The 18,338-nt window shown below is 41.3% G+C and overlaps 1 protein-coding gene across 8 annotated transcripts in view; it reads right to left on the bottom strand.

Annotated features, from left to right (window-relative positions):
- Window positions 1-18,338, bottom strand: part of LPAR1 (lysophosphatidic acid receptor 1) — a 61,556-nt gene that overhangs the window by 26,192 nt on the left and 17,026 nt on the right. For 7 of the 8 annotated variants that reach the window (XM_015849878.3, XM_015849876.3, XM_085529266.1 and 4 more), the window contains 2 exons: window positions 12,511-12,679; window positions 766-1,513 (listed from right to left, as the gene is read on the bottom strand). In XM_015849878.3, the coding sequence (XP_015705364.1) occupies window positions 766-1,513; window positions 12,511-12,570 (808 nt within the window). In that variant the 5' untranslated portion in view covers window positions 12,571-12,679. Of the gene's footprint in view, window positions 1-765; window positions 1,514-12,510; window positions 12,680-13,675; window positions 13,736-18,338 lie in introns of those variants that run through there. The other variant, XM_085529269.1, reaches the window with a different exon arrangement.

Below are 18,338 nucleotides of genomic sequence, written 5' to 3'. Positions count from 1 at the left end.
GACGTTAGCTTACTGTACATAAAGTCTTGTTTAACACGTGAAATCACAGAATCATAGAACTGTAGGGGTTTCAAGAGACCTCAAGAGATCACTGAGTCCAATCCCCCTGCTAAGGCAGGTACCCTACAGTCGGTCACTCAGATAGGTATCCAGGCAGGTCTTGGATATCTCCAGAGAAGGAGACTGCACAGCCTCTCTGGGCAGTGTGTTTCAGTGTTCCATCCTTACCGTAAAGAAATTCTTCCACATGTTAGTATGGAACTTCCTGTGTTCAGATTATAGGCAATTACTCCTTGTTGAGCATCCTTTCAACAAGAGCCGGTAGCTCCTTCTTTTATTTCAGACACAAAATACTGCTGTAATACATACATCACTTTTAGGGTGGCAAAAGGAAAGAAGAGGTATTTCAGTGTATAATGGAACCTCCTCATCTGGCATCTTCCCATGTCAGTAGGTGAACAGAGCCCATAACAAGCTGTTAGAGCAGGTTTTAAACTTGCATTGCTCCACAAAGCCCCTAGGTGTCAAGGTCCTGTTATTTTCATCAGTTTCATCTACACTGCTGGGTGACCACATCTCTGATATTCTTTTTCATAAAAGCTGGATAATACCCACACAGTAATGAATGATGGGGCTTCTTATTGCCCCTACCTCTTCTACCATCTTCCAAATGATGCTGACCTCCCAGAAGCTGGACATGCATTACTGCAATCACCTGGTAAGAAACAAAGGGGATAAGGTAGAGGGGACAAAGTAAACACTTACCAAGCACAATGACCACAGTCTTCAGGAGGCTCATCATGGTGTCCCGATTCCTGCGAGGTCCAGAACTGTGTCTGGACATTCTCATAGTCCTTTGGCGGACATACCCAAAGATATGAGCATATAGGACCACCATGACCACAAAAGTGACCAGGTTGAAAATAGCCCAGAAGACCAGGTAGGAGTCACTATAGAGCGGTGCCATGTTGGAGCAGTGAGTGATATCACAAATACAGTTCCATCCGACACTTGGTATGGCACCCATTACGATGGCCATAGTCCAGATAACAACAATTACCACCACCACTCGCCGGTTGCTCATCCGAGTATGTAGCTGCATGCGAAAGACTGTAATGTGCCGCTCGATAGCAATGGCCAACAGATTGGCCACAGAGGCTGTCAGGCTAGTGTCAATGAGACCCTGACGGAGAAGCCAGGTGCTTACAGTCAGTCTTCTAGTATTAGGTCCTGTGTTAAACATTAAGTAAAAGTAGGCCAGCCCTGCAAAAAAGTCCGCAGCAGCTAAGTTGGCCATTAAGTAATAAATAGGAAAGTGGAATCGGCGGTTGACATAAATAGCCACCATAACCAAGAGGTTGGCCAGCATGATGAAGATGCAGACGGTAATCCCCAAGCCCATTACGAGCTTGCTGACAGTGTTCCATTCAGTGGCTAGATATTTTCCACTTCGGTTATAAAAGAAGGCAATGGTTTCATTGTAGTAGCACTGTGGTTCACTCATGGCTGTGGACTGCAAGAAGAGGGGGGGTGGGGAAAGAGAGAAAAAGAACGACATCAGAACTGAAAACATATGATTGCCCCAATGGACAAGGCATGCACAGAGAGCAGGGAGAGGCAGTGGAGGCAGAAAGAGAACATGCTTCTGAACAAATTTACTTTTCCAGAACAAACAGCATTCCACAAATCACAAACGATTGCTCTGAGGAGTCTAGTAACTGCAACCAGATTAGAAACAACCAGAAATACTTCCATCTGCTCTGGGAATGAGCATGATTTCTGACATAGTTGTAAATTACATAATAAACATTAGAGCTTCTGTCCAGGCAGACCTGCTGAAAAACTCACTTAGTGAGACAGGCATACAATTCATAATTAAAAGAAATTAACTCTGTGACAGAACACTTTGTTTATGTTACGAGTGCATAAAAGCATTGTCTGTAGCTGTGATATATGACAAGTTCCTCAAAGAGAAAGAAAAGTTACTGCACTTCCCAGGAGGATTTGTTTCACTCAGATCTCCATCAGGGACATTTCTTCTTGTTCTATTATCATCAGTTACTCAAAGTGCAATTCCCAAAAGGCAAATCTCACAGAAAGAAACTCTTTGGACTAACATATGGGATCCTTGTTTATCAAGGATCAGTGGTTTATCAGAATGATCTCAGGGATGAAATGGTAATAAAAAGAAAACCAACAAGAAGTTTGTGTCTCCAGCTGAAGAAACTCAGGAGAACTGTCTTTGGTTTTACTTCTGTCAAAACTCCACTCATTGAAATTCATTTTTATTTTTCTCAATGCAGAAATAGAGGAGTTTTATCAAGAAAGCAGGTATTACATCCCAAAAAATAACAGATCAACATCAAAATGTAAGAATTTCTTCCCATTAAAACATGCAAAGAAAGAAACAAACAAACAAAAAAAACACTCAAGTTTTGGACTATTCCAACCATTCTGAAGGAAACGCTTCAAGCTTAAACAACCTTCAGGTTGAAACTAAAAATGTACACAATTAGGAAACAGCATTAGTAATTGCGCTCCAGTTAAAGTAGTATCTGATGAAAGATTTCCTTAGAATTACTCAAAGCCATTTCTCTTTAGTTTCACCTATTTGTCAGCACAACTAAGCTAATTCCAAGGAAGCGGTGTACAAACCCTTCCACCCATAACCCAAATGCTTTACATAACAGCTAGATCTGTGCAACAGACAAAGTTTTTTCTAAAAATGATTTTAATTCTAACCTAAACATTGATCAGAAGCGTTTGCAAACCCAGGATAATTAAGAACTAGAGTAAATAGTACTTCTCAGCACACTGACTATAAAACTTAAATTGCTCCTCTAGGATACATCAACTCTTAGGTTAAAAACCCTTCAGCCTTAATTATTTAAGAAATTTTAAAAGTTCTCATATAGAATTTCTCCACTGCCCAGAAAAACTGATTTACAAAGCATGCTTAACAAAGGGAGACTTAGAGACATCTGGCTTTAATTCTTTGCTTAAGGACTGTGTGGTAATAACAGGTCAAGTATAAGAAGCCTTGAGGGAGGGAGGAAGTCATAGGAATGAATTAGTGGCCCTTATAAAAGCTTGCCAACATCTGCATTAATTATGTGAATGGCCTGGTTTTTGCCCTCTATAGGAATATTTGGATGCAGTCTTGCAATTTCAATTGCAGAGGAGGTCAGGACTCCAAACTCTAGTGAATGTTTGTTATCCTGAATAAATTCTCTCTTTGTCCATGTGTTTATTGATCTAAATTTTTCTTGCAGCTGGCTGCTGCCCATACTTGACAATTTTCGCTCTGCTGTTGCTCCTGCTGAGAGAGGCAAAAAACACCTGGCAGAACGCACAATTTAACTGCAGAAAATTGAAAAGTGGTAGGTACTCCTCTCCTTTCTCCCTTGCTTCAATTGCATTTTGCATATGGGCTTAGACTTCGAAATACTGCCCTGATATTGCAGTACCCATCCTGCTCTCCTCATATGAAATGTGAAACAAGACAAGGCTCACTGTAACACGCACCAAGTGCATTTGTTTCATTCACAGAATGCCAAGCCAGGGATGAACAAGTGCAGTGCACATACGAGTATGTAAAATGTCACAGACTGAGCCCTGTTAGGTTTGAAAACAGGACAGTGCCTGAATAACCCTGGATTAACAACATGATGCTGACCTTTTTCTTCTCTCATTTTGAAGGCTGAACAAAATGCTCTGCTGGTGTAAAGGATTCTGAAAGAAGTTTTGTGTTCAGGCTATGATAATCTAAAACTTGGAATCTTCCTTTAAGAGCAGTCTTTTCAGTCCCAGGGGAAAGAGTCGTGTATCAGGATCTTGGTTGTGCAGGTGCTTGCTTCTGAGATTTGAACTGGGAGCTGATTTATGTCCACAAGTGGAGTTTCCAGGTACTGTAATAAATGGGTCCGTTTGTGGGAGTAATAAAGAACATGTTGGTCGCTGACCAAAGTTCAGACAGGGGACTTCCAGATGATCAGCTTTCTCAGATGCCAGCAGATATCCGACAGGAAAGTTTTGACCTTACAGGTCACAAGCATACAGAGATCCCAAGGCATCCCATTTATGTGTGATGCTGCTGTCTGGAGGCAAAGGCTTGAGTAAAAGGAAATACAATGTACCCCTGAGTACTGAAAGTGTTAACATCCTACAACTGCACATGCAAGCAGGCAGACCCAGCCCCTCTCCTGTCCCTGCAGGAAAAGGGGCAGGGAAGTTTATATTTTAATTTCCTGAAGTTTCACTCAGTGTGTTTCATTGCCTGGGTAAGCCAGATGTACAGTGCCCCCAGATTTACCTCATCCACTTAATATATCTCAACAGAAGTTTAAAACAAACAGAGCTGCAAATTGCCTACGTTAACTAAACCCCAAAGACACATCTGTGCAGGAAAACATCTGAATTATAAACCAACTAGATAGATAAAGGAAAATGGAGTAACAGCAGGCTGAAATCAAAGCCTCCTCTAAACAGAAGAGGTTGATTTAATACTTGAGACACAGTTGTCCCAAGTCAAAGAAGAAAATCCTGAGTACATGGGGTTAAGTCTTTTAAAAACACAAAACCCAGTCGCAACCACAACACAGCACACACAGAACAGGAAATCTGGCACCAGCACTTAATAAATAAAACTCACCCTGCTTCTACAGACAACACCTATTCACCTGGTGAGAATACTGCCTTGGCACTGGCACCTCCAGCCACTGTCTGCTACTTGCGTCCCCTCAGCTCCTCTCCTGTGATGGTTCACAGCCATGTTACTAGGGCAAGTAGTGGGAAGACTGAGAAGAAAACTTGTGATGTGACTTCATCTCCAGTGTTTGGTGCTTGATCCAGCCTTCTGCTTCCCTGGCCCCCTCAGCACAACTGAAAGAGTGAGGTAAGGAACTGGACTAAAGCATGGGGCAGTCTTGCTCATGGGATGTTCTTGGGTGAGCAGCTCTTTGTCACCTTCACCTCTTACAGAAGAGACTGGAGTGGAGAAGTCATTGGCTGCCCAGAGCAGAAAGGTGAGAAGGGAGCTTGGTGGTGAGTGGCAGCCCAAGTGGGGAGGGCTGTGCACCTGGTGATGGGTAGGGTGCAAGATACACTGACTGATGCTGTCCAAATTAAGTCAGTACAAGGTGCCTGAAGGGCAGATGATCAGCTTATAAACCCCCACAATCTGAGAGTTTGCAAAGTTCCTTAATTCACTTATGAAGGAAAAACCCCAAAAGACTTCCCCCCACCAAGAAGATGGGCACACTTGTTTCTTGCCGAGAGAAAGAGAGATGAACATTCTTAGAATACTAAGGTCTGACTTTTACAGAGCCTTTAAAACTTGGAAGCCACAAAAATGTTTCCATATCCAAGCGAACACTTTAAAATATTTTAACCCTTCCAAATGCAGTCTGCTTCTCTCCTTTCCCCTCATACAGAATTAACCTTGACACACTGCTGTTTTCTTACCTAGAACACAATGAGAAGATGAAAAGCCACTTATCTGGCAAGGAAGCCTGAGGAAGATGACAGATCTGCATAGTATGATATGCCAAGTGAAAGCCAGAGACCTCAAATTTGCAGAAGTCATTCAACTTGCATGCAATCTCCTTGAAGTTTATGAGACTCAGTGGAGACTCATCTTATACAGGATGAGCTTTTAATTCTGAGGTAGTTGCCCTTGGATCCCAAAAATAATATTTATCATTCTCAGTGTTATCCAGAAACCCAGAAAACATTTCAGAGGAAAAGCAGAATTGGGAATGGTGAGTTAGTACTCCAAAATAGCAATAGGTGGCTTACAGCTCTATCTTTAGAACAGAAAGCACTGAAGAGAGAAGCAATAGTATGCTATAAATTTAGCTAAATACTCTGAAATTTACCGACATACCAGGAAGGCTAGAACAGAAAAACTTGGGGAAACTGCCAATTTCAAAATCCACAAAAAGGGTATCAATTAAGAATATCTTTAAAGGAAGCACAGAAGAGTACATTTAGGAATAATTGAATCAATATGTGAATAATTTCTCAAGCTGCAATTGCTAAACCATGGACTTTATAAAAGTAAAGTTGTAACAGATGAGGAAAAAAAATCCAATTTGCAAGAAAAATCTCTCCACTATCTAATGCAAAGCAAAACCTGTTGAGAATGCAAAGGTAACAAGAGGTTCGAAAGTAAAGGGATAAAAAGAAAGGTATTTCCTTTAAGGGTAAAAGAAGAGTTTGATAGGGGCCATTAACCCAACATGTCAAAATCAAGAAACTCTTGAGACAAGGGTACTGATTCATCATAGCCTTATGCAATTATTTATGTCTGTAAAATGAAGTAATACTCTACCACCAAGACACAGTAGAACTTCACATACCCGTTCTAGAACTGTATTAATTGTGTGACAGACTGGAATAAAATCTGAATGTTAGATTTGGCGGTTCAGTCACAGCAAGCCACTTCCTTGTTTCACTAGAAACATTTTTCATTTCTCACAGCTGAAAAAGTAGGAGAAAATCAATCAGTTTGCAAGGAGATCCCTTTAATTCTGCTGTGACGTGATTAAGAAAAAAATAATACACAGACACTGTGGCAACATCTTAAGAACACTTTTGTTGTTGATTCTACTGCTGAGTTTCAGATCTAATAGATGTTGCAGGTAGTACAAGTCCTGGGCTAACCAGCAGCTTGCACCTGCAAAGGGTAACCTAACCTATCTAAGCACTCATGGCACCAAAGAGACCCAGCAACACTGGAAAAAGAAGCAGTTTTGTTGCTGGAAGGTATAATTCACAAGTGACACAGATCCTGATGGAAGCTATGATTACAACAACCTCCACAGATTGACTATAAAACCAAGAAGGGTGTTGACTTTCTTTAGTGCTTATTCACTGTGATTACTACAAAATCAAGGTCAAAAATAGCTTTTGAGGACTGAAAAAACAGAACAGGCAAGAGCTTGAAGTCCAGCAGAAGCTAAAAATTCTTTTCCTCTGGAAGCTGACTATCCAGCCTGAAATGCACAGACTCAACAGTACAACTTTTCAGGATAGACAGATCAGGACTCATGCCATTCAAACATGGTTTCTCATTAGTTCAGAGCAGTGATGGTGAGAAACACTTTTCCAGCAGGCCCACAGATTGCTAGCTCTCTTGATTCAAACTTCTGCCTTTTCTTCAGCTAATGAAAGAAGCATGCATATGCAAATACAACTCCTTTCACTGCATAAGTAGATTTAGGAAACTAAAAAGCTAACCGAACTGGAAAAAATTATCCAACAGAAGACAGAGAGTGAAGCCATCGCTCCAGCAACATATCATGTAATTTAGGCCCTGCTGTTTCATTGTTCCTTTCCCACAGACCCAATGTTTTCAGATAAGCTGCATCCTTTCCAAGCTGTACCTACATGCTCTGATGAATATTTTCGAACTCAGAACCAATTGATACAGGGTGGAGTTCCACATCACCACTTTCCCCCCCTTCCATTAGCTCAATGGCTTTGAGCATTGATTACTTTCTCCCAGACCACTCAGCACTTCTCTGCTGCCCTGATGCTGCCTTCCAAGCGCCTCTGAAAGAGATGCCATCACTACAATGCAGAGATAGAGCAAAAACACACTAATTGGGAAGGCAAGATTGAGTATGTCTTGCAGAATGTTGAGGCTAAATGTTCCATGCACACTATGTAAAGGGGTTTTGTGAAGCTCCTTGAGTTTCACTCTTTTCTGGAGGAGCTTTCCTGAACTTGATCATCGCAGCCAACATCTGACCTGCTTAGTTATTCCTGCATCAAGGGCAGCTCAGGACAGGCCTACCCAGCCCCAGGAGGAAAGGGCTTTTGCTCCATGTGTGATGCCTTAGAAACCTTCAAAGGGGAATAAACCAGAGGGAAAACAGAACAAAACAAAACAGAACAAAACAAGAAACAAACTGAACAAGCCTCCACAAAACCCACTCCTCCAACATCCCAACTGAGTTCCCATGCATAATGAAACATAGCGTGCATCCCTCAGGCCCAATTTGGTGCTCTACATTCAAGCTGGGGATGAGCTTTTGGCTCCAGCAGCTGAAAGACTGGTCTTTTATGCTGAAAAAATTCTGGAGGAGACTGAGGCTGTTTGCATCTCCAGGGCACACCTTCCATCGCTCCTCACAGAGCAAACCAGTAATGCTAGCACTTGGGAGAGGTTAGCCTACAAACAAAATGCTTATTCAGAATTATGTTAACGAGACCTGCACATTTCACTGTGGGCTGGAAACCAAGATTTCAAAATGGGAACAAGATTGTCTTGCATTTACTGCTGCAAATATATATATATATTTTCTTGAAATATACATCGAATAGTTTTGGGTAGGTGTATCACTAATCACAAACTCTTTGCTTCTTCCTGTCTGACCATTTCCTTTTTGTCCTCTCATTTGCCTTAATCACCACCCCCAGAGGTCTGTTTTGGTACGGAGGTTAATCTGTTTAGTCACTTTGAAGTGAAGAGAAATGCAGTGCCTGTACCATCTGCAGAAATTTGGGCAGCAAATGCAAAATATGAAACATGCTGGGTTTTGCTGTGGAAATGGGTGATGACAGCTGTGCCAACCCACAGGAGCCTGTTCTTAGGCACCAGTGTAAAGAGGAAAAAGCTGCTGAGGATGACCATTCTGTGGCATGGATAGCTTAAACTTCTTCAACTCTAATTTCAACAAAAGGAAAGGAAAATAAAGAAGTATTCAGTGGCACTGAGTGGAAGAAGTGGTTTTTGGCTCTGGTAACCACGCAGCCATGAAAGGACACTATAATGGAATCTGCTATGGGTTTCTCTTTGGAACAGCTGCAAGGCGGTTATTTAAATGTATTCATTTACTTCTAGCGTTTGGCTGGTAGAATCCACTGCTGGCAAAAGCAAAGAGAGAGTGATGAATTTTGTTGTTTTCTTGTTTTAAGCATTTCTGAAGCACTGCTGGAAGTCTCTATTTCATTAAACAAGTAAGGCTCACTTCATTTCATCTTCAAAGCTTTTATAGCAGAGTTCATCTCATGCCGTTCACAAGAAAAGAAGATACTAATCACTCCACAGAGTAAATTGCTCTGTTTAGATCACCACTTGTTGTGTTTCCTCTTTGCAAAATGCAAAGCCCTCGGGGATATTAAATGTTTCCTGCAGCCTCCTTTAACTTTCTGCTTTGCTGCACTATCAGACTAGTCAGGTTTCTGTATCTTTTTGCACATATGAAGCTGAAGCATGAAGTTGTCAGATTTGCAGAAAAATAAAATAAAAAAAAATAATCCTGAAACTTAAAAAAATGTAGAGTTTTGTAATTTTTCTGTCTCTTAAGGAACAGAACAGCTTGTGTCTTGCTTGCAAATAGATTCAGCCTTACAAGAAAACTCCATCACCAAAAAAAAAAAAAAAAAAAAAAAGACTGTTAAATATGGCAATTTTTCTTTTAATTGACTTGTTTGATATATCAGGAGTGCTGTCCCAGGACCATTTTCTATTCCACATCTCAGCTGCAGTCAGTCAAATGACCTTGAAATCCTTCACAGTTAAACATGGCCAAGAAGCCTTAAGTCCTTATCTCTGGTGAATGCTGGAGGGGGAAAGAAGGTTGGAGCAGAGCTTCAGAGAGATCAGTGTGTGGGAGGATATCAAGAGAGGTTACTGTGGAAAACAAGTGTTGCTTCAGCAGAGGTTTGTAGAGATGCATCTAAGTCCCTTCTTGTGCTGACAGACTGGCAATAAGAAAGTAGTAGCAATGTTACACCTGGTATTAAGGAGCAACTTTCAAAAACCTTTCCTAAATCTGAGCCTTTTTGTTGACTCAGATTTCAATTAAATTATCAACAGATACAGATTTCAATTAAATTAGCAAAAATTTCCCCATTGCGATGTCACCACAAGCATCTGTAGGATCAAGCCTAAGCCAAAACCTGTCTAAGTGGGCTTTGGACTACAAAAAGCACCGCTGAGGTCTCTGGGATTATCTGGCATGGTAACAGCCTATTCTTGCTTGTCCTAGTGCACTTAAATGGCTGATGACAATCAAAGGAGCATTTGTTTCTGTGACAAGTACATTTGTACTTATTTATAATGCTAAAGTGTTCAGATGAAAGGAAACCAACTATCTTGGTAACACTGAAGAAAAGATTTAATGCTAAAAGATAAAATAAAAATAAAAAAGAAACATTGAAGTAAAGTAGCAAAAAACTTTTTTCTTTTTCTTTCTTAATAATAAATGAGATGCCATCTAGCTCACGTAGAAAGCATGCAAAGCTACTTCCAAGTTGTTCTATTTTTTTAATCTTTAAAACATTAGACCCTAAATGTCTTCTGCAGCTGACTATGGTATCAACTTAGTTTTAAAAGGAAAAATAATGTGCTGCAGAAAAAAAACCAAAAACAAACAAACAAAAAAACGGTATTCTAACAGATGTATTTTTTCCTAAACAATAACCAAAGCTCATTTTAATGCTCATTTAGCACAAATGCTAAAGGCAAGCCCACTCACTAGGAAACTGCTTCATCTCAGTAATTCCACCTAATGATCTTCCCTTTAAGATGCGTTACAGTGTCCTTTTCTGTTAAAAAACTGTTCCTTGCCCTCAGCAACACAAGTCTCCAGGCTGGCTTTTTGGAGACATTTCTCCTTTGCAGAGGTTGTAGTCCTGTAACCATCATATCCAGCATGGCTTACTGAAAGCTGTGGGGAATTCACACATGCACTTAAACCTTCCCATGTGGATATCATCTGTGAAACTGGAATCTGCTTTTACAGTAACAGGTTCAGAGAATACAATTTTACAACCCACACCAAGATAACAATCTTTCCTTTGCTACCTGTTGCCATTTTGTTTTTGCTCCCAATTCACATCCTATGGAAGTATGGCCTCTAAAACCCAGACGTGGAAGGAAGAGCCACAGAATCATAGAATCTCCAAGGTTGGAAAGGACCTCTAAGATCAGTCAGTCTGACTAACCACCTCTCACTAGTATTTCCAACTAAACACATCTGCGTTACCAGCCAATGTCCAGTATAATCTTCTTGCCTCTTGTCTTTGGTCTAGAGATCCAGATCCTGTGCATGATATGCTCAGCAGAATGTCCCTGCACATACTGCTAAAGTGTGCATTTATGGTACATGCAACAGAACTGTAGTTTAGAATGCCATTTTCAATCAAACCCTTTAAAAGTGATAGCTTTTCTCCCACTCATTCCTACACCACATTTGACCTTATTTTCTCCTCAAGAAGGCATTTATACTGAACAGCAACTTCTGAACAGTTGCACACACTTCTTACACACCAAGAAGCTTCTGAAGGGAGAATCCATGGAGACAGTGGTGCAAGTGCCTTTCAGAGCATGCAGGGGATGGTCTGGGGAAGCCTTTCTCCAGGAAGGCAGAAGAGTCCATCAGTGGCCAAGCACCCTGCAACACAGCCATGCAGAATCTCTTTCCTGCCAGGTGTACTGACCTGCTAGCAAAGAGACAAAACCCTTCTCTGACACTAACACAGACTTGAAAAGCAACAAAAATAGTTTTGAAATGTACTAGTTCTTCATCTGAAATCCAGGAAGAAAAGGAGCACAAAGAATTCCCCCTAAAAAAAGTCTTGGGTTCAGCTCCACCACCCATTAGTAAGTTTTTTTGCAGCTTCACAGAGGTCCAGAGATCTCTGCAGACTGCTGCATTCCTTGGTGCTCACTGCTAAGAGATTCAGTTCTCCCAGGTCAAAAGATCTTTAGCAAAAGGGAAAAAAAAAAAAAAAAAAAAAGGAAAAGAAACCTCAGATTGCTGATTTTCTGATGGTATCACCCAACTTAACCAGCTGTGTTTCATGTTCAGTAAAGTATATACCCTTAAAAGTTTTAAGTTCCAACAGGCACCTGGGTCTCAAGTCAAAGGGACTTTCCAAGATGAAACCTTCATTGGACCTAACATCTTCTTTTCTGTTTGTAATATTTACTTCACAAGCAGGAACAAGTACGTGGCGTTCAGTGCATGGAGCTGAAGAAATCACTTAGGTATTTATAAATATCAAGTCTTAAGCACGCACTTTGACTCATGAAAGTAAGATTAGTAATTGTTAGTAATTGTAAGTATATTATTAATTTTATTGCTGGTTTTGGCTTAAAACCGTAGCTCTCCTAATAAGAGAACTGAACCTGAAATTTCCCGTGGTTTTATTCCAACTGAACCCCATTGTGACCTTCTTCTACTCTGTATTCATTACGCACAGTGAAATCAAACCACATGGCAGGGAACACCTACATGGAAACAGTAAAGATCATAATATGCTGTATCTTTTCTTCTACAAATAGCAGTATAACACAGTGCCATACCTCAAAGTATAACAACATTCTTAGCAAATGATGAGTGTCTTTCATACAACGTTTCAGGGAAAATTCCCTCAATGACTCAAAACTGTGAGAGAGGGAAAAAAATAAAAATAAAAAAAAAATGCAGGGATTCAATAGAGAAATAAAAAAGTTCAGGCAGCTTAGCTGTTTGAATTTCATTGTGATCTCCTCACCTCAATCACCTCAGGCTGTGACATCATGGAGGACGGAACCAAATCGGTGGGGATATCCATTTTAGCTCAAAATGTTCCCGTTGTCCTTGCACCCCTCCTCTGCAGCCACAAACTTCTGGTAGGAATACGGAGATGCCTCCTCAGATCCTAGTCATGCTGGCATTTGCTCCTGGCAAGAAGAAAAAATATGGTTAAGAATAAGATGAGAGCTGGGTATGCAGTCAACACCCAAGCCCCTCAGTTGCTGCAAAACTAGTCTGGGAGTTTGCACAACCCAGCTGGCTCACATGGCCATTTACAATAGACTCGCAGGAGGAATTTCAAAGGGCACCAAGTAATTTGGTCCAGAACAGCAAAATAATTCACTTGACCACACTAACTAGAACTCACAGAAACTGCACACAGCAAGAAGAGTAATGTGCAGACCCTGCACGCATTTCTAAAGACAGATGGTCACTTGAGAGCGCTACAGCCACAGTCACATTTTTTCCCCACTGAGAAGAACAACAGGAAAACCTTGCAGAGGATTACCCTCGGGTTCTCAACTGTTATTGTCTTACACTTCAGTGATCACAAATGTTCTTCGACTTCAGGATTATGACAAACTTATTGTAGGTGAGTTTCAACTACACTTATTCTTTCTGGCAGATACATACTGCACGTGAATATACTGAGTTGATGCATAAAGGCTGATCAGATGATACAACAAAACAAACAGTTTTCTTCTTAGCTATCATGTTTATCAAGGCTTAGATCAGCTTCAGCCTACGTTTCTATTCCTATGTGCAAAGGAAACCAAACAAAAGGGTAGAAAACTGCAAATTGCCATGAAATCAAGCCCACTTAAAAATTCCAGGCTTATGCTACTGCAGCCATTAATTTTTTTCCACAGTTATGCAAGATGTACACAATACAGCCCACAGACTAGCCACCAAAAAGGATTTTGGAGAAAGACCTATTGCTCATAGCATCTACCACTTCCTACTGTGTAAGTCACAGTGGCAAACCACCCCCGCAAAGCGTTCTCAGCCTTCATCAGATACACCTAAAATGACCCCTGATCTAACCGGTATTTTTCAATCTCAGACCATGGTGCAAGCACACAGCCAAAGCTAGCAGCTTTCCTGGCCTTTGGTCCCTTTTCTCAAAGCCAGCCCATACTTACACAGCCAGGATGGAGCAGGTAAGCTGCACTACACGTGCTCTTCTGAATTGATTTTGTCTTTCTGTGTGCCCGACTCCCAACTCAGCCTTCACGTACCATTCTGGAAATTACTCCTCCTTCTCAAAAAGCATTATCTTCAAATGCCTGCTTCACATTTCAACACATCCCAGCATGCCTGACATCACTTGTAGCTGCCTGGCTCATCTTCCAAGCTCTAGGATCATTTTTCCCCTCTTTATATAGCTTTCCAGTGACCCCTATTCCTTCTTACTCATCTCTTACTAGCAGCCTTTCATTCTTTCCACTCCTTGCTCCAAATTTTTAGTACCGTGCTCATACAGAGGACAGAAAATGGAGATTTAGCATTTCTCCAAGAAAAGCTTCACTGGAAATCAAAGAACCACATGGCAGATCTTTCAGGTTTCCCATTTCCACTTCAAATCAGAGTTTTTCTCTGATTTGAAATTCACTGATTTTTCCACAGTGTGTGAGAGATGAAAGAAACATCACTACAATGTCAACTTGAAACTGCTGCCATTCTGACTTAGGGAATTTTTGCTATTTGACCAAGAAGATTTCCAGTAAAACTCCATCAACAGCCTCAGGGTCATCAGCTGCGAGATACTGTCACAAATCTAACTTGAATAACACCTCTTTAGACCTCTGTTTCTATCCTTCTTAAAACATGCTGAAGAGTAGCAATGAGCCTGCCTACGCCTTACAGCAGCTCACTGTTCATTCCTACATTCTCCTTTCTTGCTCCTGAAACATTGTCACTCTTGCAAACTGGAGAACAAAACACACCACATGCAGACTTCAGAAAGGACTATCTTGAACAAAATCAGGTATATGCTCAGAATTCTGCTTGATGATATAATTATTTTTTATTAGGGATCACCACAAGACAGAGGAGAAAAAGTGAAAAAAAGTAATAATCTTAAACCTGTTTAGCCTTTAACTGGCTCCAGGTAGTACACCAAGAACAGAGAAAGCCCTATCTTGTATTAGGCCCCAAGTACCTCAACACAGACGAAAGGAAAACATGTCTGCAGTCACTTCATCATCTCTCCAGGAAACTGAAAACACAGGACCAGTGAAAAACACTTTGGTGTGACCATTTTGTGCACCCACCCGGCTGCATTTTCACTGCATGCACTGCACTGATCCCTCCCTTAGGCAGGAAAATGAGGGTTCTTCTGCACACATCTTGCATGGCAAAAGGTGCCTCCAAGCAGTACAGTTAAAAAAAAAATAAAAATGCAGGATGCAAAAGATTAGAGCAAATCAGGATTCACCCTGATATCCTGAATGCCACTCATGCCAATAAACTGGTTGCTTCTTCGTCTCTGCCCAGCCAACAAAGCCTATAAACAGGTAAGAGTGGGCAGATGGAAGGGGACAGAGAGCATGAAGGATGGGGTCACACTGCTTTTGAACCATACTGGAGTTGTTCGACCTCCTGAGCATAAGGTAGGCAGCAATGAGGACTTCCTGCCAAAAGGTTACGCTCCTAAAAGCATTCCTGCTGAAAGTGGACAAAGGACTCTCCCCGTGCCCCCAGCCCACCCCAGCTCCTTCAGCAGTAACAAGATGCAAAGGGGACTCTGCTTTCACAGCAAACAAAGGTGGCTTCTAACTTAATACCCGTGTGAGCTCTGGGTTCAGCCTTGTGTTTTTCAAGAACTGCAAATAAAGGCAACAGGATCTCCCAATGAACTCCACTCCGGAGCATTGTGGCAAAAAATGTAATCTCCACTAAAAAGGAAGTCCGAAACACAAAAGCACAGGAGTGGCTTCTTACTAATGAGGTTTTGATGGCTTACTGCCTACAAGACTGAAAGAAAATCCCCAAATCTGGTAACAGCTTCCCACATATCATTCCCAAACACTGGAACTGGAAGCATTGCATGCAACAGTCTGTGATGTCTTCCCTTGATAGGTGCTGCTGTCTTAGCTGGTACCACTGAGAGAACTACCGAGTGGGGAAAGACATTCAACACTTATTTACAATTAGTGAAATGAAAGTTACTGAACTCCAACAAGCAGAATTTCACCATAAATGCAACATTTAGAAATTCATTTATGGTAACACACTGTGTTATGGGGTAACTCTGAAAAGTTGCTGACACTTGAGAGAGTAGCACCTATCTAACATGTGGACCATCCATCCCACCAAATGAAATGTGGTTTTTAAACACATTATGATTAAATATCATCATTTCTGGATCACCCATCTAAGAAAGCAGGAAAGAGAAGCAACATAGTTCTATCATTACTTCAAGCAGTTAGGAGAAATGCAGTTAAATAGCAGAAAAACACTGATGGAACTACTTCTGAAAGACCCATTGCAATGACAAAAATAATTATCCTATTTTTGCAAAGACCTTCAAAAAAGCCAGCTGTGTTTTCAGACTTTGAGTCTGCCTCCTGTGTCGGTTCATATCAGACTTTTGGCACCGTTACAGTTGTTCAGCCTTGACACCTATCATCACACCATCCCTTCGTACCGCTGCCTCTCTCTACAGACTTCAAGTTTCTGGTTTAGGTGACTGAAGAGATGCTGATTCAGCATGATCTTGAAGCTACTGTTTTTGGCTCAGCTAAACAGAGCTACTCTCCCTGTCCATCTCTAGTGAATAAAAGCCTAACTTGCGGTTGTAAAGAGGACAGTTTTAAGTACTAATTGACCCCAGATGGCTAGGAAAGTCAAGGAAAATAAAACAAAAAATTGAAGCACATTTTAGAAAGGCAAGATTAGAAAAATATCTGATACATGGAGTTCCTCTTCCAGATGTCACTCCAGAGACATACCACATTTCACATGGCATCCTCTGACTTGCCATCCAAAGAGCCATCATCTGGCACCACTCACCTCCTTTGCCAAACAAATCTTGCCTGTTAGCTTGAGCATGTTCAATACACAAATAAAAGCATGGCTCTCCCGTGGCAGCCTTAGAAAGCAAGAAAACACAGAAACCTGGTGCAGGGAAGGGCTGTAACGATCACCTAACTATCTACTGCTTCACTGTACTTGTGAAAGTGATGGCAATAGCACGATCCACCTCACAAGGAAGCTCTGCCACTCATGCACTTTCAGGGAAAGCATCTAGGGAAGAGATAGGTCATGCTGCTCCCTTCACTCTGCAGGGTCTTCATATCCAACAGACTGAGCCAAATCTTTGCACAACGTATTTGCACCAACAGGCTTGGCTTGATACTACCACACTTAATACTTCACTGCCCGCTTTAGTCTATGGAGGGCTTGTGATCTCTGTCTCATATAGACAGAATTGCCAGTAGTAAGTCAACTCTTCCAGCCTTCTGTCTTTCAGTTTTAAAAATATCTTTTCCTCTGAAAAAAAATAAAATACAGAAGGAGAGGGAGAATGCTTTTACAATGCAAACATGAATCTTTTGTTACCCACTATGGACTCGTAGAGTTGTTGCCTCCCTCTTCAGCAATTTTACTCAACTAACAAAAGAACAAGTATAGATATACTCTCTGGCATATTAAGTAAAAATGAAAGGCAGAAATTTCATTTCAATTTCATGCTTCTAAGAAAAGAGAAGACACTGTACTGTTATTCTTTCCTTTACTACAGCGATTGCTAGGAACTACTGCAAAAATTTGGGCTTTCTTTTGCACGTTGTAAGGTATTAGATCCCTTGCCTAAAATAAAGTTATTCCCTCTTTTAAGTCCTTGTTATTTTGGGCCTTTACTACCTCTGACATTGGCACTTGGAACAGCAGACACAGAGATTCTATTTACATCAATGTACTTTTGTTCCTTAAAATTATTCAGAAATTCACGGTAACTTTTTGAACTTATTACAGAACCACAGAATGGCTTTGGCTGGAAGTGATCTCAAAGATCAGCCAGTTTCAACTGCCTGCTTCAGGGCTGGTTGCCACCCAGCAGGTCAGGTTAGAACAGGGCCCATCCAACCAGGCCTGGAGCTCCTCCTGGGACGGGCTCCCACATCTCTGCCAGGGCCTCACCACCCTCTGAGTGAAGAATTTTATCCTAACATCTCACCTAAACCTCAACTCTTTTAGTTTAAAGCCACCCCCACTTCTATCACTACCAGACTGTGTATAAAGTCGGTCTCCCTCCTGCCTGTAACTCTCTTCAGGCACTGGAAGGTCACAATTAAATCTCCCCAGAGCCTTGTCTTCTCCAAGATAAACAACCTGAACAAGCCCAGCTCCTTCAAACTTCTCTTCAAACTCTTCAAACAACAAAGCAGAATGAGCTCCGTAAGAGATGGGAAGCTTCAACGAATGGCCCACCAAAGCACACTGACAAGCCAAATTCATGCAAGTGGTTATGATCTCCACAATGCAATTTCCTCCCAATTCTGTCTTCTCCTTCTGCTTCAGAATGTGTTTCATCTGCAAATGAATATAACCTCTCATGACCCACGTTAGCTTACTTGCTTGGTGATTAAAAGTGGAGGGATCTCTCCTGCTCTACCCTCAGCAGATGTTGGTGGTTTTGAAGCCAGATCAAAATTAACCATACCTGTCAGGCTCTGCTTGCTATGCATGCAATAGAATACATGTTTTAAATCAGTTTTTGCAACCTGGTTGACACCAGCTCGGCCTGTTCTCCTGATATCTTTTTCCAGCAAGCAGGATAAAGTTGGTCTTTGGATCCACCAC

The sequence above is a fragment of the Coturnix japonica genome, chromosome Z, assembly GCF_054131305.1.
Source record: "Coturnix japonica strain WE chromosome Z, WE-NBRP24, whole genome shotgun sequence".
NCBI lineage: Eukaryota > Metazoa > Chordata > Aves > Galliformes > Phasianidae > Coturnix > Coturnix japonica.
The sequence above is the reverse complement of the archived record's forward strand: the minus strand, read 5'-3'. Positions and strand labels throughout refer to the sequence as shown.